This window comes from Cucurbita moschata, unplaced genomic scaffold (assembly GCF_002738365.1).
Source record: "Cucurbita moschata cultivar Rifu unplaced genomic scaffold, Cmos_1.0 Cmo_Scf00019, whole genome shotgun sequence".
Lineage (NCBI taxonomy): Eukaryota > Viridiplantae > Streptophyta > Magnoliopsida > Cucurbitales > Cucurbitaceae > Cucurbita > Cucurbita moschata.
The window spans coordinates 3,224,643-3,248,186 of record NW_019268535.1 but is presented as its reverse complement, the minus strand read 5'-3'; the positions used below and the strand labels follow the sequence as shown (position 1 = coordinate 3,248,186).

General features: G+C 36.1%; 2 protein-coding genes across 2 annotated transcripts; one reads left to right on the top strand and one right to left on the bottom strand.

The window, feature by feature from the left end:
* Positions 1-971: 971 nt before the first annotated feature.
* Positions 972-15,355, bottom strand: LOC111456937 (DNA damage-binding protein 1). Its single transcript, XM_023099012.1, has 19 exons — positions 15,130-15,355; positions 14,435-14,483; positions 13,931-13,990; positions 13,748-13,839; positions 12,752-12,803; positions 12,519-12,581; positions 12,304-12,353; positions 10,173-10,248; positions 9,541-9,750; positions 9,337-9,443; positions 9,123-9,231; positions 8,577-8,777; positions 8,268-8,483; positions 5,564-5,674; positions 4,308-4,583; positions 3,591-3,871; positions 2,365-2,716; positions 1,987-2,271; positions 972-1,817 (listed from the first exon to the last, which is right to left on the bottom strand). The coding sequence occupies exons 1-19, from the start codon at positions 15,231-15,233 to the stop codon at positions 1,236-1,238; spliced, it is 3,276 nt and encodes a 1,091-aa protein (XP_022954780.1). The 5' UTR covers positions 15,234-15,355; the 3' UTR covers positions 972-1,235.
* Positions 15,356-18,874: 3,519 nt separating this feature from the next.
* On the top strand, positions 18,875-20,294 carry LOC111456786. Its single transcript, XM_023098779.1, has one exon. The coding sequence runs from the start codon at positions 19,061-19,063 to the stop codon at positions 20,006-20,008; it is 948 nt and encodes a 315-aa protein (XP_022954547.1). The 5' UTR covers positions 18,875-19,060; the 3' UTR covers positions 20,009-20,294.
* The last annotated feature ends 3,250 nt before the right edge of the window (positions 20,295-23,544 follow it).

Genomic DNA, 23,544 nt, shown 5'->3' with positions numbered 1-23,544 from the left:
ATTCTTATCCCAAATCTTCACTCAATAGTCATTTAAGTGGCTTCGAGGTTCTATTAAGCTTTCTTAACTATACTTAGGCGCCATGGAAGGCTTACATCCTTAGGAGTGTCTAGGCAGTTTCGTCTACATTACATGTTTCTAGGATACTTGAGGTTAGCCCCTCGAGCTAATCCGATCTCTAGGTGGACTCATGTCTAGAAGTTTGATCGCTGCTCATGATCTTAGGGTGCTAGGTCTAAAGGAAATGGTATAACCTAGGTCAACGTGTAAACCACTCTAGCTCTAGCGTCTTAATCTTAGCTTGGTTCTCTCATGCCTTTTTTACTAGAGAGCTATTCCTATCAAACTCCTAAAACACAAAAAAAAACATATTCTATACATTCATACATGGTTATCAAGGAGATATTTCTATCCATCACCTAATACCTAATACATGAAAATCATAAAACATCAACATACGTTCAAGCAAGCTTAACGGCGAGATAACATTTATCGATCACCGAGAGCACAATTCACAACATCTCATCCTCCATTCTAATGCATCGATAAGAATTAAATAGACATACATATCAATTTCCCATTCAATATTATGTAGTATTGCATGAAAAATATAAGATTATTATTGTAATCTTGAATAGTATGTGGCTGATATGCAAGATGATTATGTTCAAGTAATAATCGTAGTATAGAATATAGATAAGGTTGAGTGTCTTATCCTAATAACACTATTGATATGACCCACTTTGTAATTATTACAAATGATTTGATTCAAACCATTCATGTGGAGACATGTAAGTGACAATATTCTATACAATGAGTTTATATAAGACTAGACCATGAAATATATAATTTTCCAATTAATTGAGGAGATTAATATTTTTCCAGACGATCTGGCTTAAATTTTAAACCTATTAAACCTATTAGCTACTAAACTAAAGCTGCTGTCACCGAAGATTCAAAATAAACCGACATAAATTCCAATGTGTTTTGACCATTCTGAAAATTATAAAATTGGCCCAATGGTCTCTTAAATTAAAATCTATTAGCTACATCTTGAACCACATGCTTTGCAACGAGGCAAAGTAGACAGAACGGCTCTATGAACAAGGATGATCAAATATATTACACATCAGTTTTAGGATTCTTATACTAAACACGAGTAACACAACAGTAATTCCGAGTCGAAGCATAATTCCTGAGAAACAAATGAATAAACAAAATTGAATTAACGCGAATCAATGTAACCTTGTCAATTCCTCTACTCTCTTGCACAGCTCCTCGGCCGAAACGCCCATCACCAGAGAGATGTCTTCCATTTTACTGCGGTTGAGGTCGAGGAACGACTCGATTAGATCTCCATCCAAGAAATTTTTAGCTTCTGCAGTTCTTTTCTCGTTGTTGAAAGACCTCCACTGCTCATGGCTCAGTCCTCCTACACCCTTTATCACTTTCCTCAAGTTGGATTGGAGCTTCTCCAAGAACACATATTGATCATGAGGAAGTGAAGCAATGACCCCAATTACGCCATTGACAGAGCCAAAAATGACTGTCGGAATCTGGCCCACGTCGGAATCTGGTAATCGCATTACAAGGGAACCATGTCGGAACCGATTAACAAATTCACCAAGGTGGTATTCACCAACCACCTCTAGGCGGCTGCGCTCCTCATCAGTTGCTCCTTCACTATTCTTTCGAACAGTGAAGAGGTTGAAGTAATTTTCAGCACCGAGGTAAATATCGTCATCGAGAATTTCAACTGCTGACATCCAATTCGCATTGTAGTCACGGGCTCGCTCCTCAATGGCACCTTCCTCATGCTGGTACAAAAGTAACAACCACAGTATTCAGAAGATAGAATCTTGAGCCAAGTGGAATTTAACCAAAAATAAATAAAGCATGCAAATTGATGCTTCTCTTTTCATTTTACAGGGGGAGTAGGCTAAATTCGAAGACGAGCAATACATGAGTTATGGGATAGTGACTAACCTTGTAGATTAACAGAGAAATGGACTTCATCAAATCACCAACAACAATGAAATCTCCACGGGTTTGCACATAAAGAGCAAGTATATGTCCATGGTGCCCACATTCAGATTGTAACTCACGAGTTCCATCGTCCCGAAGTGTCCACTTGTATAATTGAATTTTCTGGTTAATAGCAGCCAGCAGCTTTCCGTTGAAGGCATTCAAGGAATAAACAGATCCCTTGGTTTCTTTTTCAGCAATAAGCTGCAGCTTACCTTCCTCAACAACAAAAACCAATATCCGGCCCTGGAGATCAGAACAGATACCAAGAGGTTAAAATGAATTGCAAGGCTCAAGGTCCTACTCTCAGGTTAAAAAATATGCAGTTTGTGCTAATACCTTGGTTGGTTCGTTTTCTTCCGGCATAACATATGCAGTTCCAACACAGTAATATACATTACTATCGTCTGAGAAAGAGCAGCTAAGAATTGAACACCCATATTCGTAAGTGTCAAGAGCATAGGTTGAGATGGACTCAAAGGTTTGATCATCCAATAAGCGAATAAAATGCATTTCAGTGTCTTCCGTGCCTGATTGGTTATATCTCAAACTACAAATGGCAAATGTTCTGGACTGCTCCTGATGGCAGATACGACGTGCATGCTCCCCAAGCGGGATAGAGCGGATATGAAGCTTTTGAATATCATCAATAGTGCCAATTGTAAGTTCTCCTTCTTTTGCTATTGCAAGGCTAAAAATCAAAACAAAGAATAATTGGGACAAAAAGTCATTAACCAAAAATCCTAAATATAAATTGAGAAAAGCAAGACCACATGAAAGTAAACAAAAGAGAAAAAAGGCGTGAAAAGTAAACGACACATCCCCGTGGAAATCGTTTTCAATATGATGACTCCTCATCAACTTCCAAATTATCATTCAAATGTCAATTGTTTCCAGAATACTAATCATTTCTCAACATATCGACCATATGAAGAACTGGCATCATCTCAATTGGCTCACTTCCATGGTCTACCAACATGATTCTAAAATAAACTTACTTGGATTGCAGGTTCTCTGTTAGTTCATCATTACTTCTATATACACACAGTAGTAGTATTATACAGAAAAATTCCTTTGAAAGGCTTGTATATATACATTTTTTCCTGCGTTTTGGGCTTAGGTAGAAATAGTAGGACTTTTAGGAGTGTGGAGAGGTCCATGAACGAAGTTAGGCTTATTGTTAGTTTTAATGTTATTCTTTTCGATGGGAGACTGTTTCTTAGTTAGTTTTTGGAATTCCTTTTTGTGAGTTTGTTTTTCATACACCCTTATATGATCTTTCACTCTATAAAAGCTCAGTTTCTCATAGAAGAAGAAGAAGAAAAGAAAAGAAAGAAAATATAATATATTGTATAGAACTATAATATAGTAATTTTTGTTAGTATGGTAACTTTAAATAACTACATAGCTAACTTATTTCCTACCCATCGTTTTACTTTCAAACTAAATTGCGTAAAAAATTATAAAATTAAAAAAAGAGAGTTCAGAGATAGAGAGACTCCCGTACTTAAGAGCCCTAAAACAGAAACTGAATATCTCCAGCTAAAAACACAAACAAGAAGTACCTGTCTGGAAAAGCAGCAGAATTGAAAGGACACATATGGCTAACTTCCTTCAGATTAACATTACTGTAAAGTAGTTTCTTGTTACTGCTGTAAATGACTGTAGGTCTATCTGATGCCGCAAATACATGAGTAGCATTCTTTGAAGAAAATGTACGGAGTGTTATAGGCTGGGTTCCAAGAGACACCTTTTTCCTGTCCATTAGCTCACAAGAATTTGAATTTGTGTTTATTATAAAGTTCAACAGATGACCATCTCCAAGGGCGCACAGCAAGTAAGATATCTGAAAAGAAAATGTCACACAAACTTCAGAACCAGGAAGTAAACAAGTTCGCAAGTTATTTCCTAGGAACTCAAGGAGACTGAACATTTATTCAATAAATCCGGTTCAAGTAAGGTCATGAAAGTCAGCCAATTATTCGATACCATGGATTTTTTAATTTTTTGGCTGGCATAGGCAAGACTCAATAATACAAAATAAAGTTAAATTAACAAGGAATAAAATCTAAATAAATACAGTTCCATCTGGCCAAAGAGTAGGCCACGTATAGATGCCTTCAATAACAAGCCTTATTTTTTAAAATAAGAAATTCACAAGTTCAAGAACACATCACATTAAACTGATAGCTTATCCATTGTAATAAAACTATTCACATTTCAGATCCAGATTTGACCTAAACAAACAAAGGTATAAGCAGAGGCAGAGTAAGCACAAATACCCCTTCAAAAGTGCAAAGAAGAACTGAACGAGGTATTATCTCTCCTCCCAAATGTTCCTTTGTGAGGAGATTCAGGTCAGGTAGTGAAAATATTCTGACACTTATGTCAGTCCACATTCCAACTGCAGCGAGCTGACTAGAATTAGGGTTGTCACCAATCGGGTTTATGTCAAGGCATGAAATCTCATGCTCTAACTGTATATGTTTCTTTTCGACCAATAATCCATCGCAAATCTCTAAATGCACTAAAACACCACCGCCAGTTGCCAATAAAACCTGGCATTTAAGAGAACAAGAAATGATTAATCGTCTTTTCATTAAATTACAAAACTTAATATTAAAAAACACAATATTAAGAGGTAGAAACATCTATGAGATAGATGTGTGCAGTTCTTAGCGATGGAAATTCATCCTAGCTCATCAATCATTATCCATCCATTGTATCCATGAGAATATCATTCAAAAGAAGAGACCAATCACTTCATATCAGACGATCTCTATGTTGCACAATTTCCATGGGTAACTCATTTACGATGGAGATCTGAAACAAGATGATAAGACTCAAACTAATATATGAGTGTCCAGCAAAATTTCTTGTGGCATGGAAGAAGTTTTTAGGGAAGCAAAAAGTGAGTGTCAGTGAAAAATTTTGTAGAACACCCTTTCAAGAATGCAAAATTTATAGAACACCCTTTAAGGACATGGACTTAACGTAACACCCTTTCAAGAATTCTAAAGCCCCACTATGGAAAAACTTCATCATGGCTTTCTTTTGAAATATGTGGAAAAAAAGAAATCAAAGAATATTCGCAGAAAAGATAGACTTGTACAAAAAATTTCGACAATGTTGTTTACCAAGCTATATCTTGGTGTAAAGTGTCTAATCTTTTTACTTCCTATAGTTATACCTCACTCATTGTAAATTGGGAAGGTCTTTTGTAAACATCATGGATAATACATCCATTTTGTAAACTTCAATGATCAATAAAATTCTCTAATAAAAGAAAATATATATGTAGAACAAGCAAAAAAAAAAATGCAGGAAACAAAATAAATTCATAATTCACGTCCTCCACAGAAGTTTCTCTGAGTTCTCATTATGTAATAATGACATTTTCCTTCACTAACTCAGAAGTTGAGGCATAAAGTGGAAAAGACAATTCGCTTTGAGCAACACTTAGTTTTCCACTAAAATTCATTCAAATATAAAGAGAACTAATTAAATTAAAATAAAAATAAAAATAAAATGAGCAAACCTGGGAGGCATTAGCAGTGGCAACATTGATAGAGTAGTTTGAAGGTGCACTCCATTCATTGCAAAGTTCTCTAGTGGTAGAACTAACTAATCTTACAGAGCTTGACGTAATCTGACATAGCATTTGATTTTAATTAGCAGGTATCTCAAGTTCAACTTTCAGTGATGAGAAAAAAAAATACAACATCTAAGACAACAAGATGATAAAACTTAGAAGATGCACAGGAAAGGACCAATTTTGACCATCAGCTGGATTCATCATTTCATACACCATTAGAACGGAGAAGAAGAATGACCAACCATGAGATATATATCTAGGCAAAGATATAAATAAAAGTGACGGATATAAACAGTCTCCAATTAGGATTATACACGCTAGATGAGCTAAGAGTTAAGAGGAAAGTTGGTATACTTCTAGTGTGGTATAGTTGCGTAAACAAAAACCTGACGGATGGGGAAGTTTGGCTGCCTGTTAGTTGGGGGAGCTTGGCTCTTAAATTAACAGTTATGCTAACAAGTTTAGGTGAAGGAAAAACCATCGAGAGAATGGTGCTGATTAGGACAGTTTTCAAGCCCAACAATGTCTGAGGTTAATGCAACTATACCAGATTCCTAACAAAAATTGGGGTATATTTACTGCCATGAAAGTATCGCAACATATAATAGTACAAATATCACTAAATCACTAATCAAGAATCCCTATTGCAAATGCTGATGGGGCAAGGACAAGGAATTTGTTTCCTCATTTTGATTTTGCAGACATTGACGAACTCCTGCCCCACCCATCTTCAAGCCCAATATTATATAATATTATCAGTTCTAATGGTATAATTATAAGAAAATAGCGATTGATTTCAAGAACAGAATATCTCTCATTACTTTCTGCTCCCACCCGCTCTGTCCTCTCCTTCTCCACATCATCAGCCACGTTTCTCCCTCAAAGTGACAGATTTCTCCGTCATGGAATAACTCCTTTCGTTCAAGATTGATGGAAATACCTTCTCCATTACAAGTGACCGCAAAAAACTGAACCACTTTAGTCTCATTAAAGCTACTAACGAATGGAGCTTTTCCCTCACCTTTGCTACAGAAACACTGACATGGCTCCGTAAGTGTTTCACCAGATTTTGCTAACTCCCATTGACCCAGAGGTTCTTCAATGGACGAGGGTTGGGGAGACTGTTATTTGAGTTGAAAAAATATTCAACAAAAAGGCTGTGTTGAAATTGCAGAGCTTGGTACTGCTCTTTTGCTGGGGACTTAAATAAGTTTATTCTTCCTGGAGAACAGAAAAGGTTGTCGCAGTTTCATCTCTGCAAGTCAGACGCCATTAATGGAGTTTCCACTAACAAGGATGGATGCATTAAAGAAGAGACTTAAAATAGCCCAACGTCATCACCAATTAGGCCCCATATAACGAGTCTGCCAAAGATCCCACTCACTTAACAGTTTTCTACCCTTAAGCTCTCATCTGTAGCCATCATTTAATGTGAATATTTCCATGACAACCAGCAAGAAACCACGCAAGCCCTACTGCAAAACATTTATCTCTCAGGAAAGAGGCCTCAATTGCTGATATTTGGAATCAAAGGGATGTTCTTGGAACCTTTTCTTGAGAACAAATCTAAACGAAGTTGAAATTGAAGAATGGGCTTTTCTCTCATATTTTATCAATTTTCATATTCAAATATCAAGAGGATCGATGGGCATGGGCTTTAGAGACGGGATTTTTTGTCTACAAGTTCATTAACCCGAAAGTTTGTATCCACTGGTAATTTGAGCAATTTGAGTAGTTCTGCTTTTTATCAACAGTTATGGAAGGGGCATCCTGAAAAAGTTAAAATTCTTTGCTTTGGAGCTTAAGTCATGCGTGCATCAATACCTTTGACAATTTACAACAAAAACCCCCTTGGATGCATACCTCTCCAAGCTGTTGTATCCTTTGCTACATGAGTAATGAGTCGACGACTCACTTATCCAACAATGGTGCCTTTGCCTCAGCTTTTAGGTCGTTCCTACAGCAAGTATTTGGTTGGTACCCAGCATGGTAACATATTTTCCCATCTCAACTTGTCCCTTCATGGGCATCCGTTTAAGAAGGATAAGGATATTCTTTGACACAATTTCCTCTATGCTGTTCTCTAAAATCTATAGCTTGAAAGGAATAACCGGGTCTTTACAGACAAGCAACAAAATATAGACTCCTTCATTGAGTCTACTTCTTATCCTATTTTATGTTAAGAGGATTTCATTTTGTAATTATGACTTATCGACCACTTGTCCCAATGGAGGTCTTTCTTGTAACTATCTCTTATAGGACTTACTTTTATATGTCTGTATTTCATACATCAATAAACTGTTTTTTTTTTTTTTTCCTATCAAAAAAATTACTAGAAAATAACAAAATTACAAAAATATATCACATGATTATGAATTATAATCTAACAAAATCTTTTTCAACATGTTTAAATTTTAATTAAAAAATTTATAATGGGAAAATTTGCATTCCCGCAACATTCCAGACCCTGTCCCCACCCACTTTTTTAAGATGTGGAAATGACTTGAAGGTCAGGGCAGAGACAGGGACTTTAACCTGCACCTATCAGAGACAATGACTACAGACATCCATGTCTAACTCCCAACCTAGTGCCTTTTGATATAGAACTGCATAGACAATTCTTTAGTTAGTCAGACGAGATATCTACCTGAACAAGTTGATTATATAGTGCATCATGGCAAAACAATGTCTGCACTTGAGAGTTGAAACCTTCTATCTCTGTTTCCTCCAATTCGTCCTCCAGATTCATTGCCAAAATTCTAGTCTCACTAATAAAGCTTACAACGAGAAATGTATCGAATGGATCATCAGTAGAAGATCTCAGTGACCACATTCCTTTTATTCCTTGAAGTTCCACAGATGCCTACAGAGGCCACTCATAATTATCACATGGAAATAGTGTGAATTGAATGAATATTTTTCACGAACATATTACATAACTGATAAAAACACAAACCTGTTCGTTAATTCCAATTCCATTGCGAACTACACGAAGAGAACCATCCTTATAAGCTCCAGAGCATGTTACAACCTGGCCTTGGCCTTGCCTCTCAAGGTCTACCACACAAAAATCAACAATAGGTCCCAAGTTGACATACCTCTCCAAGACTTCTACATATGATCCTTTTGTGTCAGGTTGTACATTTAGCTTAACAAGCTGCATTTGCACCATCAAACCAAAATATATTATCAACAATCCAACTACCCACATGAATTACCCATTTCATTGTGCGCACTGCAAAAAAACTTATGAAACTTTTTACAAGTGAAAAAGATACTTCATATCAATCCCTACATGCATGCTCAGGCAATCAGTTGTATAGATTCCTATCAAAATGAGAGGTACAACCGCCATATGCTGTGCAATATCCCACAACATGAAAATATATTTTTTTCTTAAAAGAAGTGATGATGAGAAAAGACTCCAGAGCAAATCTATCAAAATAATTTAACCAAAATTAACATTAAAGAAGTTGATAGATGACATTCATATTTACTATACCTGTGAATCCCCATAGCTTGACCCAATATATACAAAAGCGTTGTCAAGATATGATATTGTAGAAGCAATAGATGTTTCCCCCAACAACTCAATCTTAAGTCCAGTGACCCTACAAATACATACAAATTGAAACGTCAAGAAGATTCATCGAAACAGACCAATCCAATTAAGGTTGTAAAAAAATGCCATGAAACTATGAACGAGGATTAGTTACCTTTCTTTTTCATGGGTTATGACAAGTAGGTGAAGTAGACCAGCATGATCACCAAGCAAGTACCTTGAACCATCAGCATCAACCCTTCCATATGCTCTGGTGATGGACTAAATATGAAAAAATTAAAAAAAAAAAGTAGGTCAAGAAAAATAAGTTATCAGAAGTCATAGATTAGAACGCTGCTATTTTTTAGCAATAACATACAGGTCTAATAGGTATTGCTTTAAATGCTGTGGCACTGCAGTAAACAATAGTCTCTTCTCCAATAATGATGACACCACATAGTGGTGGGGGCACAGGGATCAGGACAGCAGCCCCATTGTCAAGATTGTTCTGGGACCACGGGCCTTCAACAAAATCTTTGTCCTTTAGAACAACCTCATAGGTTTTGACATGCCTAGCATCTTTATTATCCTGAAATCATAAAATGAACTGTAAGCATATCATAATCTTGCCAAGGTATATAAAGAACATGTGAATAAAATATGTAATACATGCATCATTGAGAAGGAAAAGAAAACAATTAAATCAAGAACCAGATTAAATAATTACTCCACAAGGTCCGATCAGTCGCATAGAATTGCACTACCAACTACCGGAAAGAACAGTGTACATTTGCAAAATTTCCCTAAAGCTCCAATTCATCTGCCCATATTCTATGTAAAATAAATGTATACATCATAATAACCATAACACACCATAAACAAACGAACATAAATGGATACAGAATATTTCTGGCTCTCTTTTTATTGTCTCTAAGCAACATTCTTCAAGTACACAGTACAAAGAAGCTGCAACTTCTGTTATAAGGGAGATGTGAAAGGTAAAATAGATACCTGATAAAGAACTACAATTGTAGGTCTTGAACAACCATAAAGAAACTTGATATCCAAAACTTGAAGTTCCTCGAGCCTGAAATAAATATCCACAAAAGAATAAGCAGCGGCCAGATGATCAAGACAACAAAATCTTATCTTTTAGTTTAAGCATTTTCCTTCAAGAGTAGATTTAACATACTTTAACAAGATTCTAACAAGATATTTCAATTTCAGATCACATATGCAAATTAAAATGTTCCTTCTTTAATTGAATTTCACAAGATTTCATTAGGCCGATCAGTCTAGTCATGAGGCTTTATGCCTTTATAAGATCAACATGAAGGTTGTGGCTAATGGGCTGAGAGAGGTTTCACTAAGTACGATCTTAGCAGCACTGAGGAGCAATAAAAGAATACAAGGGCATTCAAGAAAAGGTACCCAAAAAGGTAGTCCCATTAAAGGAAAGGACTTCAAACAAGTAAAATTAGACCTAACTAGTAATTACAAAACAACTTCGCCACCAACACCCAAACAGAAACATGGAACTTAGTACGGGACCAAACAGCATAAGAATCCCTCTCAACACCTCTAAAGGTTCTATTGTGCAGAAGCCTTCTATCAAACATCTCTGGGATATCTTCCAAGAAGGAAGTGAGGATCATTTAGTTCTGTGCCATGATAGCACTCTTGTGGAAGCGTTGGCAATAAAGAAATTTGAGAATTGTCCAGGAAAGGGATTCTAATTTTGGGACTATTTGGGACCAAATCAGGCTTTTCTCTTCTACTTGGTGCACTCTGTACAGTGATTTTTGTAGATAATCTTTTGCAAATTGTTGCCAACTGGGAATCCTTTTTTTAATCCCCTTGGCAAGTTGAGGTTATCTCGTCTCTGTGTTTTGTATGTCCCTTTTTCCATCTCTCTAATGAATTTGGTTTTGTTTCATATCTAAAAAAGACTACCCTTCAATCTTAATATTTTAGATTGAAGGTTTTTCCCATAATGAGGTCTATTGTTGTGGCAGGCTTCTTTTTGTTGGGTGTTGTTTTCGTTGCCATTTGTATTCTTTCTTTTATGCTAAATGAAAGCTCAGGGAATACAGGGGCAGGGGAAGGAGTTCCATGAGGTGTATAAAAAAATAATTAAAATAATTTTATAAAAATCTATTGGATCACTCTAAAAACAAATATTTTTTAATGTTTGATAATTAAATGAAAATATCACAGTCCAGTTAAGTGTTAAAAAGGAAAAATGTGACTGGTTAACGTAGTAGGTTAGTTTAACAACTTCGGTTAAATTCCTTTTAGTTTTTTATACACATTGTTTGTGGAAAGATGACTCACACCTTGTTCAATGGAATATTATAAACCTCCCAACAGAAAAGAGAGACCTCAGTCTTTTCTCGAAAAGAAGAACAAAGCTCTCCTCAAAATGGATATGGAGATATCATCACGAAGAAAATGCATTGAAGCAAAATCTTATAAATGCTAAATATACTCCTACATCAAATAAAAATCAACCCCCTTCATCTTCTACAAAAGGGCCTTGGAAGTACATCTAGAAATACCAAAACCTCATCACCAACCGAATTCACCATAGGGTGGGTAATGGAGGAAGCACAACATTTTGGACCGACCCATAGATGGAAAACACCACACTAACTCTGCGGTATTCACTTTTGTACAAGCTCTCTCACAGCGAAAAAACCACGATTAAAGGAACGTGGAATTTTGTCAACAAATTCTGGAACCTAAAGTTAGTTAGGAATTTAAAGGATAACAAAGCAACGGAATGGGACGAATTAAGCCTTGACCTTGCCCCAATGGTTTTGTCAAACAAAGCAGACTCACTGACTTGGCTACCCGACAAAATAATCTTGGTTTATCAAGCTATATCTTGGAGTAAATAGTCTAATATTTTTACTTCCTATAGTTATACCTCCCTTATTGTAAATCGGGAAGGCCTTTTGTAAACATCATGGATATTACATCCCTTTTGTAAACTTCAATCATCGATGAAATTATGCAGATAAAAAATATATGAGAGGCTGATAAAAGAATAGCATAAGAACAGACAACCCCCTAGAAGTTCCTAAATGTCATCTAAAGTGAATTTCACAATTAACATTGGCCAGTAATTTAAATTGAGTACCTGATGTTAAATGCCTCTTTGAGCTGTCCTTTATTGTCAAAAGGAATAACCTAACGAAAATCAAACAACAACGACTTTGCTCATAATCCAAAGTGGTCAGAAGTGTCAAAAGGATGCAGATATTTGAAAGCTATGGTAAGCATTTATATGAAAGGTCAACCACAAATTAAAGAGATCCAATAGCATATCTCATTGACATCTATTAAAATACACACCTTGAACAGACCATCATATAAGTGAAGTCCAATCAATCTACAGTCTGGGTCTATAATACCAATCTGCAGATAAAAGAAAAACCATATAAAACCATGAAAGGAACTCTTTAACATGTTCTCAACTATGTTGAGATACTAAAAACTTGTCAAGAAAAAAATTAATAACTTAGAACCCCATAAAACTTGATAACAAAACATGCAACAGTTTGAAATGAATCCTAAACAAGTGGTACCTGACCACTGTCAGTAGGACGACCAATGCGATCTGAGACGTCCCCCATTGCCCTGCCAGACATGCCAGAAAATTGTGAGGGCAGAACACTTAGAGATATAAAGCATATAAGACTATCCAAGTTTGATAGATTTTATTGTGCAGTTAAAAAATTAAAAATAAGAATAGTTATTTCAGTCTTAATACTTGCATTCTATTTTCGATAGGGATCAATGCATTAAGTTTACTATTTTCTGATCAATTGTGAAGAAAATAAAATTGTTTTGGCAGGATGCAAATTTCTTGTCTATCATATCGAAAAAAACAAAAGCAAAAGCAGAAACCAAAAAAACGAAAGAAATTGAATAAACAGAGATATGAGAATCTATATCAATTATCAGATGCGGCCAGAAGTTGTGGAACTTCTTAAGCCCACTTCACAAAATTAATGAAATGTCAATAGGAAAGCAAAATGTTCCATAGGTTTTCTTTATAGTTTTATTTTCACAATAAATCATGACCACTAGATGGCAGTTTTCAGATGATAAGTGGTAACCAAGTATCTTTCAAACCTACCAAATCATCATGATCGTTAAGAACTTTTTCAAGATTACTAAAATAAACACCAAAGTAATACAGCATACAGACCAAAGAAACACACATATCATACAAAGTTTTTGATAATCATAAAAGAAACTGTAAAACAATCCGAATCTATGTAACTATTGAAAAAGAGGCATCTAAGAAGTTCCCATGATGAAGAAAATAGTTCCTATTTCTTAGATCTCAAAGATAGCCACCGGACTCGTTATGTGCTCACCAATAACAAGCATCTTATTGTCAAAAAGATCAAAGTAGTAAGAACTCTTCAAAGTCTCATTAATGGACTAATAAAATTAAGCTTAAACTAATAGACTCAAGTGAAAACTAATTCACAGAAATTAAAATAAGTTCAGTCACGGGAAAGAAAGAATAACAGGGGGGGTTTCAGAAAAAACAACTGTTGAAGTACTTGAACCTTGTAATAAGCTCAGAACTCTCGGTATCCCATTGAAGAACGCAGAACTTGTACCGCTCAGTTGCTATGAAAAGAAAATCTTGTGCTTCACCCTATTTAATACATGGGAAATAAAATCACGAAAAGAAGGGGGGAAAATACAATGAAGTTTGGTTATTGGGGCTTGGAAAAGATATAGCTCACATGAGGGCGAAAAAGTTCCAATGTTGCAATCCTCCCATATATTGGAACATCCAACATAGGCTGCAAGGCAGATGTTGCTAGTGAGGCACGGGTCATGTGACCAAACCAAGGAATATAACTTCAAAATAATAACCATTCAGAGTTTTCAATTCTTACATTGCGGTCAATTATTGATAACTAGACAAAGATATAAACTTACTTACATCGACTAGAATGCTATTTACATAACCTATTCAACTTCAAATTAAGATAATTGAGAATATCTGAAAACAGATGTATAACGAAATAAAATTTCAAAGCCAAAAATAAGAAAAAGAAAATTTCACAGCTTGTTCAACTTCAAACTAAGATAAATGAGAATATCTAAAAATAGATTTAAAATAAAATTTCAAAGCCAAAAAGAAGAAAAGGAAAATCTAAAACCCCTAAAACTGAAACTTCTTCAGTTCCCCATAACTAAAATCATAAAAGATGAATCAAAAGCAAGAGAAAGAAAGGTAATACCTGTAAGCCTTGAGCAGTGAGCAAATGAATTTCAATGCGGGTACATTTCCTGAGACCCAGATTTAGGTGTGAATAAATTCATCAGCATTGCATAGCATAAAGTAAATTACAACGACAATAAGAAAACTTATACAACAATGAAATCCCCGGAACCAAAATCTGAAGCATCTGTAGTGGTCGTTCCATTCTCAACATACAATCATTAAACCATAAAACATAAACGCCTTATCGTGTACATACCGTAAATGTACAACGACAAAATAGACCGGACCAGATGGAGAAGGAATTCATTGTAAAAATGATGAACAAAGGTGCATTAGCGGAAATCAACGAGCCAAGAAAATTAAGAACCTAAACTTCTAAACTTATTCTGCCCAATTTGATGTTCCAAGGGTAAGAAAGAACATAATTCGGAGTAGCTTGGATAATTACCAATTTCCATACAATCCTAAAGACTGAAAGAAAACCCTAGCTCCTCGTTCGAGTATCAGCACAAGAGAACTCCTAAAAATCAAAGTAACAACTAACCGGAAAAACAAAATCGAACTTGATGGAGAAAAAAGCAACAGATTAAGGAAGTAACATTCACGAACAACACGCAATCCAAAAACAAACATTTCAAGAACACGCAAATGTATGGATTAGAGACCGAGAAAAGTTCGATCACGGAAACGGAGGAAAAGGGGGGGGCATACGCTATAATGAGGTTGAGCTCCTGTGGACCGGTGAAGTTGCCGACGCAGGAATGAGTGACGTTGGTGGGCTTGTGAGCGGTGACGACATAGTTCCAGACGCTCATCTTCGACCTCTAATCGCCTCTGCGATTGTTCCGTCTGCAAAAGCCTACCCTAACCCTTGCCGCTTGCGCTTCACGTCGGTTTTTCGAGGTTTATTGGGCAATGGCAGCGCTGATGCCCGTGGTTCAATAGTCCGGGCAAAGAATCACTTCATCTCCATAAGTATTTGCCACCTGTCACAATCACACAAATTTTTTTTTTTTTTGTTTGTTTTTATTTTCCGGTAAAGTATAAGTTAGGGGTATACATTGAACCAGACCATTAGGACTGACCACACCTGAATTACAGGAGTTGGGTTGGGTTAATTTTTCTGAACATGAATAGATTCGGTTTGGTTACTAGTTCATTTGACAAAACCTCAAGTTAACCCGAACGGAATAAAATTTTACAAAATATATTACGTTATGTTACGTAATTCCATTTTGAAAAGAGAAGCAGGCTGGTTTTGAAGTTCTCGAAAATGAAGATTCCTTAACTCAAATTTCAGCCGGCTAAAATAATTGATCAATATAACCTAATTTTGTTCAAATAACTCGAATAACTCGAATCCAATTCATAAATTGGCCGGTCTTTTCAAGGTTTGAATTTTCAATTCGCATATTAAAATTATTTAGGTTAGTTCAGATTCAAACAATACTGTTCTCTAAGTTTCCAACCCTCCTGAAGCCTCTTTTTACGTTATTAAAGGCAATTGAGGTCAGTAAAACTCCCATTTACTCAATTTTAGATAGCTTTAGAACTTATATTGGGTATAATCATCGTGTTTAGCTAGATTAAGATGCGGATATGTCCTAAGTATGTGATATGGATTGACATAGGTGAAATTAGACATTGAAGTATAGTCTCGAAGCAGCTACAGAGTAGTTAGAAATTTCGGCCAAAGTCAACCAAGTAACTGACCTCACTATTAGAGTTAGATAATTGAATGATGTATGATAGTGCATGCCTTGTAGTCCATGCATGCACCATATTATTTTATGTTATGCTTATGTGCTCTATGTATCGACATATGATATTATGCTATGTATGCTAGAGATATTCATTACACCATGTTATGAATGAAATGAAATGTTATGTATGCCATGTAAAGCTATGTGATAGATTATGTGATAATTGTCATGTATACATAATGCATATATGTAATATGTCATGGATGAAATGAGAGAGGGAATGATGTTAATGCTAGGTTATGAATGTAAATCATGGGGATCTCATGCGTCTATGTATGTCATGTGTTCTGGGATACTTCTTCGTTATATTATGTTAGTATGGATGCGTACCTTCGATATTTATGTTCGACATGATATCATGCAAAAATTTCCTTTTATGTGGTGTCCAACAACGTGTAACGTGTTCAACCAAGTTAGACCCAAGGGGTACGTATACGAGGCCGCCTAGTGGGTCCATGTGCACGTATGTGGACCATGTGGGGAAGTATCGTACATCCAACCCTGCCCGAAACTAGGAAGAGCCTAAGGTCATGTTACTGTTTTAAAAGATAGATCTCAATTATGTTATATGTGTAATTGCATTATTGACCCTAGTTATATGTGTGATTACATTACTCACCCGGCAGTGAGGTTGTGATGTCCCACATTGGTTGGGGAGGAGAACAAATCACCCTTTTGTAAGGGTGTGGAAACCTTCCCCTAGCAGACACGTTTTAAAGCCTTGAGGGGAAGCCCAAAAGGGAAAGCCCAAAGAGGACAATATCTGCTAGCGGTGGATCTGGGTCGTTACAAATGGTATCAGAGCTAGTCACCGGACGATGTATCAGCCTTCTCGCTGTTCCTCGAAGGGGATTGACACGAGGCGGTGTGCCAGTAAGAACGTTGGGCCCCAAAGGGGGGTGGATTTGGGGGCGGTCTTACATCGATTGGATAAAGGAACGAGTGTTAGTGAGGACGCTGGGTCCCAAAGGGGGGTTGATTGTCATGTCCCACATTGGTTGGGGAGGAGAACAAATCACCTTTTATAAGGGTGTGGAAACCTTCCCCTAGCAGCGTTTTAAAGCCTTGAGGGGAAGCCTGAAACAAATCACCCTTTATAAAACAAATCACCCTTTATAAGAGTGTGGAAACTTTCTCGTTTTAAAGCCTTGAGAGGAAGCCTGAAACAAATCACCCTTTATAAGGGTGTGGAAACCTTCCCCTATTAAAGCCTTGAGGGAAGCCTGAAACAAATCACCCTTTGTAAGGGTGTGGAAACCTTCCCCTGGCACGCCCTTTATAAAACAAATCGCCCTTTATAAAACAAATCACCCTTTATAAGGGTGTGGAAACCTTCTCCTGGCAGACGCGCCCTTTATAAAACAAATCACCCTTTATAAAACAAATCACCCTTTATAAGAGTGTGGAAACTTTCTCGTTTTAAAGTCTTGAGGGGAAGCCTTAAAGGGAAAGCTCAAAGAGGATAATATCGTTACAGAGGTAACTTACTCTAGGTGTGGAAACCTTCCCCTAGCAGACAGACGCTCGAAAGGGAAGCCCAAAGAGGACAACTTTGAGTGTGGAAACCTTCCTCTAGCAGACGCCCAAAAAGGGAAAGCCCAAAGAGGACAACTCTGGGTGTGGAAACCTTCCCTTAGCAGACGCGTTTTAAAGCTTGAGGGGAAGCCTGAAAGGGAAAGCCCAAAGAGAACAATATCTGCTAGCGGCGGATCTGGGTCGTTACAGATAACTTACTGAATATATCTTAAAATTACTTAAATCACGTGCTACTCTTATATTTTTCATGTAAAGGTAAAACTCTCATGCACGAATGACGGTGAATGCTATAAAGGTCAAAGAAGTCAAGATGGGAGAGTAAAATGCATTGTTTATGGTTGACGGTGAATGCTATAAAGGTCATAGAAGTCAAGATGGGAGAGTAAAATGCATTGTTTTACATTTAGTAGTTAAAAGGCGGTTTCTTTATATTTCATGTTAAAATATTTAAATCACGTGCTACTCTTATATTTTTCATGTAAAGGTAAAACTTTCATGCATCGATGACGATGAATACTATAAAGGTCATAGAAGTCAAGATGGGATAGTAAAATACATTGTTTTACATTTAGTAGTTAAAAGGCGGTTTCTTTATATTTTTAAGTTAAAAGACTGTTATTTCAAATTTCTCATTTATTAATTAAATGTGTAAGTACCCGACTTCATTTTAGCATGTTTTAAATGTACGTAGTGATATTACCAATTTAAAATAAGAAAATTAAGGCGTTACAAATAGATTCTTAGTAAAAAATTTATATGAGATTTTAGCTATTATTACGAGTTAAAAAAAAAAAGGTATTTTGAATAATTAAGAAAAAAAGTATACATAATTAACAACGAAACAACCAAATTGAACTGAATCAAGAACGGACACGCAATTCTTTCGGGTGGTAGAAACCAACTCACTCGAATTTTTTAGTCGGTCTAAAAATTCTCTCCAATCCAATCCAATCCAACCGGTGTACGCCCCTATTCCAACTTTTAATTTTTATTTTAAATTGTGGGTTGGGAGGGGAAAAACAAAGGAGGGTGAAAAAGGTAGGTAAAAGGTGGGAAAATAGAATTTATTATTTTATTTTATTTTTTATTTTTTTTAAAGGATGGGAATGGATAAAAAAAGAATAAAAAATATTAAAAAAACAGCTGTCAATCTTCGTTCCCCCTCCCTCCCCGTCCTCTCGCTAACCTCCTTCTTCTCCTCCTTTAACCCTCAGAATTTCTCTCCACAAAAAACCCTAACCTTCCCTTTCTCACATTCCCCCAAAATCCAGCCTCAATCCCGGTTGAATGAATCTTCTCCGCCGCCGCCTCCTCCTCCATGCAAGCTTTTCCCTCTCCCAACCATGCCTTTTAGCCGCTCAATGCGCTCCCATTCCCTCACCAATCCGCCTCCATTAGCCGAGAGAATCACCGAAGAGCCAATCACCAACAAAACCGCTCAGAGTACCGTCACCTGCTTCTACCAGGCCAGCATCTCCGGATTCTGGCGCAACGTCACCGTCCTCTGGTGCAAGAATTTGATGAATCATACTCTAACCATCACAATCTCAACTCTCGAAGGCGATTTCCATTGTAATTACAAGATCGACATCAAGCCTTGGCAATTTTGGAGCAAAAAAGGTTTCAAATCCCTAGAATTAGACGGTAATCAAATCGATATCTATTGGGATGTCCGTTCCGCCAAATTCTCCACCGGTCCTGAGCCTTGCTCTGATTTCTACGTCGCCTTGGTTGCTGATGAGGAGGTCGTATTGCTCTTAGGCGATTACAAGAAAAAGGCTTACAAACGGACGAAATCGAGACCTGCGCTTGTGGAAGCACTTTTGATTTACAAGAAGGAGAACGTTTTCGCGAAGAAATGCTTCGCTACGAGAGCGAGATTCGACGAACGCCGGAAGGAATGCGACATTGTGGTGGAGATTTCCGCTTCCGGTGCGAAAGATCCCGAGATGTGGATCAGTATCGATGGGGTTGTAATGGTTCAGGTCAAGAATTTGCAGTGGAAATTCCGGGGCAATCAGACGGTTGTGGTTAACAAGCAGTCGGTTCAAGTCCTGTGGGACGTTCACGATTGGCTGTTTAGTACTCCGGGTACGGGTCATGGGTTGTTCATTTTCAAACCCGGCCCACCCGAGTATGAGAGCGATAAGGAAGGCAGCGGCCGCGGCGTCGGCGTCGGCGGTGGTCCGGAGGGGAGCGAGGACGGCAGTGTTTATTACTCGACTCGGAGCATGAACTCGTCTCACCTGGCGGATTTCTGCCTTTTTCTTTACGCCTGGAAATTGGAATGATTAATTTAAAAAATAATAATCAAACAAAAAAAAAGAAAAGAAAAGAAAAGAAATTCAAAATTCCGAAACTAGAGATTGCACGTACTAATTAATTAATTAATTAATTGATTGATTGATTAATTAAAGTATTGTGCATGTCACGTGACTTCTCCGTATATATGTACGTATGTATGTATATATTGACATGTTGACCATGCTTTTCTCGAACAAAAACGTCTTAGAAAAAAGGACCTCTTGACCATTGTGAATTACGTGTAATCGAGTTTATATCAAATGTATAGATTTGTTTCAATAAATTTATGATTGTGAGACGGGAAAATTTCTAATATATATTGATGTAAAGTCTAAACTTTATTCGTAAAATAATACGAAGCATGACGTATGAGCATTTTAAGGCTTAAATCACGAGAATATTACAAATTAAGTTTTGTTCTAGTATTTTATTTTCGTCTTTTAACTTTATAGTAAAATAATAATAATAATAATAATAATAATAATTTCGGTTAATATTTATATATATTGTTTAATAAAAACGGAAAAATGGCACATTCTTTTGTTCATTTATTCGCGTAAATATCATTATTCAAAATGATAGATATAACAGCTTAATTCCACCGTGCAGACATTGTATGCTTTGACTCGTTATGTAAAGTTTTCACACCCTTACCAAGAATGTTGTTGTTTCTATAATGGCTTTAGATTTTTGCTAATCTAAAATCGCATAAATAATCATTTAAAAATATATTCATTAAACAATGTTCATAGACTTGTTTTCAAATAAAGGTCTTAAAGCGATGCAAACGAAATATTAAATAAACGAAATAAATTGAAATGAACATGCCCTATACTAACCTATGGTCTAATAATTTAAATATCACTATCATATGCATGTGCTATGGTCTTTACTTGCAATGTTGTCGTTAGCCGTACAGAGGTGCATTGTATGTACCTGAACAATAGAAGTAGCACACAACTTGGGTATTTTAAAAAATACTCCGTAAGTGACCTCTCTATTGGGGTCATGGAATGCAAACATATGCAACTCATGATTCATAGAGGTGCGCTCCAGTTCAAACAAAATTGAATGCGTAGTACTTCCTTACACATGCCCCACATGTGCAAGCGTGAGTCCCCAGGCGGTTCGCACCCCCTAGGCCCATCATAGTTGGGCTAGTTGTCCGTAGCCAAAAGTTCAGAGGCCAATAAACATTTGATTATTATTCAAGGCATGATGATGAGATCATCATAATGTACGCGTCTATACTCATCATCATGAATGGGGAAGTAACTCGATGTATATGAACATACAATATACATGAGGTCCTTATATTTTTCATTTTAAATCATTCTTATGACACAACCCTATACATCATTCACATATTACTCTAGGTAACATGCATGCATTGGCCTTTATACGTTCATCATCATTACCGTTTAGGGTTGTCTCTTAGAATACTCTTCATCATAGTGCATTATGACATTTAGTGCATGCACATCATCTTAATATGAAATATTATCATATTAAGTCATATCATCATCATGCATCTTATATCATCATGTTATCATGCATCATCTCATTATGTCATCATATCATTATATCACCATCATCATCATATCATCATATAACATCATATAACATCATCATATCATCATAGTACATAAAGCATAAATGACACGTGCAAGGGTCACTGAACTTGTGTCGTCATACATAAGTCAAGTCTTCCGATCGCGCCGATATTAAGGCCAACGCCAAAATTCTATCTAGCTCTAAATTTGTTTGCTTTCATCCTTCTCTCACTTATGTGGAGACTTCACCTATTTTGAGTATTCACTTAATTTCCTCCGTAAAAATCAAATTTCATGTTTTTATTGGTTTAATAATACATTCTACTTTTGAGGGTTGGTTGAGAAGAGATATTTGAAGGAAGGGACGCAGAGGTGAGGGAAGTTTGGGAATGGTTGTTTAAAAAAACTTAACTTTTTTTTTATTATTTTTATTTATTTATTTCTTATTTTACTTGGGTTATTACATCATATACCTCTGAAAAATCTTGAAATAACCTGGGTCCTTGCCTATCTAGAGATATTTATAGCCTAGAACGTACATGAAGTCAGTCTAGTATTTATGAAGCGTGGATACGTGACATATGTTATAGCCTAGAACGTACATCAAGTCATCTCGAATACAACTTTCTCCATTTCCATTAAGGTGGCTTGCTTTCTTCTTTTAACATTTTTTTTATAGGGTTAACCCCTTTTGGTACCTAGCTTTATAGCGAAGATATTGGTCCGAAGTTTTGAGTTCTTATCCCTTAGACACTCTCTCTAAGAGACTTGTGGGGTCCTATGCTCAGTGAACAACTCAATCTTGACTTGTGCCCGTGGCTTCATGTGTTCCCCGCTACATAGTCTAATACTCGCATCCAAGGTTTCATGCGTTTCGTGTGATACAATCACGTACCTATGTCCAATGCTTCATGTGTTCCTTGCAACATTGTCTGAGTACCTATGCCCAGGGCTTCATGTATTCCCTGCAACGTAGTCTGTGTCATAGGACCATGTTGCACCTTTCACTGGGAGATTTTTAGAATCTCTCAGGTTCTAGTTCTAAGAGTTCTTTGTTATGTCTTGAAGCACAACTAAGGAAAAATTATTAACTGTTGGCTTTTTGGCCTTGATCTCACTTTAATTAATTTCAATCAATTAATTGATGTTTTGATGATAACAAACCTACTTTTTAATTATTAATTATTTTCAGTATTTTGAACTGTCCAACAGTATAAGGTCGGGAATAACAATTTCAACGACTTTTCAATTACTCAAATCAGAGCTAAAACGAAGAAATTACAGTCGAGACAACATACCCGACGTGATGATGTGGCAGCAAAATCAAAATGATGGACAAATCAAGATATATCAAAGTATGACATTTATGATTTTTGGAGAGTAACAAATGGTGGAGTTTTTCTTATTACTATATTTTTAAATAAAGTTATTTTTACAAAATATAAATTTGAATCTAACCGTTACTCACATCGATTTTTATTATTACTATATTATATTATTATATTATTATATTTTAAAATTTTGGTGGTTACTCACATAGTTTTTATTATTATTATATTATTATATTTATAATAAATTTTGAATTTCATTTGACCGTTACTCACATAACTTTTTATTATTATTATATTATATTACTATTATATTAAAATTTTGAAATAAATGAATTTAGAAAATTTTCTTACTTATTTACTTTTAATCTCCACCTTCCATTATTCCTAACACAATCCAATGGTCAATATTCAATCCTACATTTTGCCACTTTTCTCCTCTATATAAACTCATCTTCCCCACATTTTAAAATACACAACTTACATACATTCTTCAATCCTCATTTGTTCAAAGTCTCCATTGTTTGTTGCTCTCTCCAAGCTTACAAGTTTATTTCTTTTCATCTTATTCTTGAGAGGGATTATTATTATATTGTGAGGAAATAGTTGTCAGTATCCCAAATTGTAAATCTACTCTTTGAG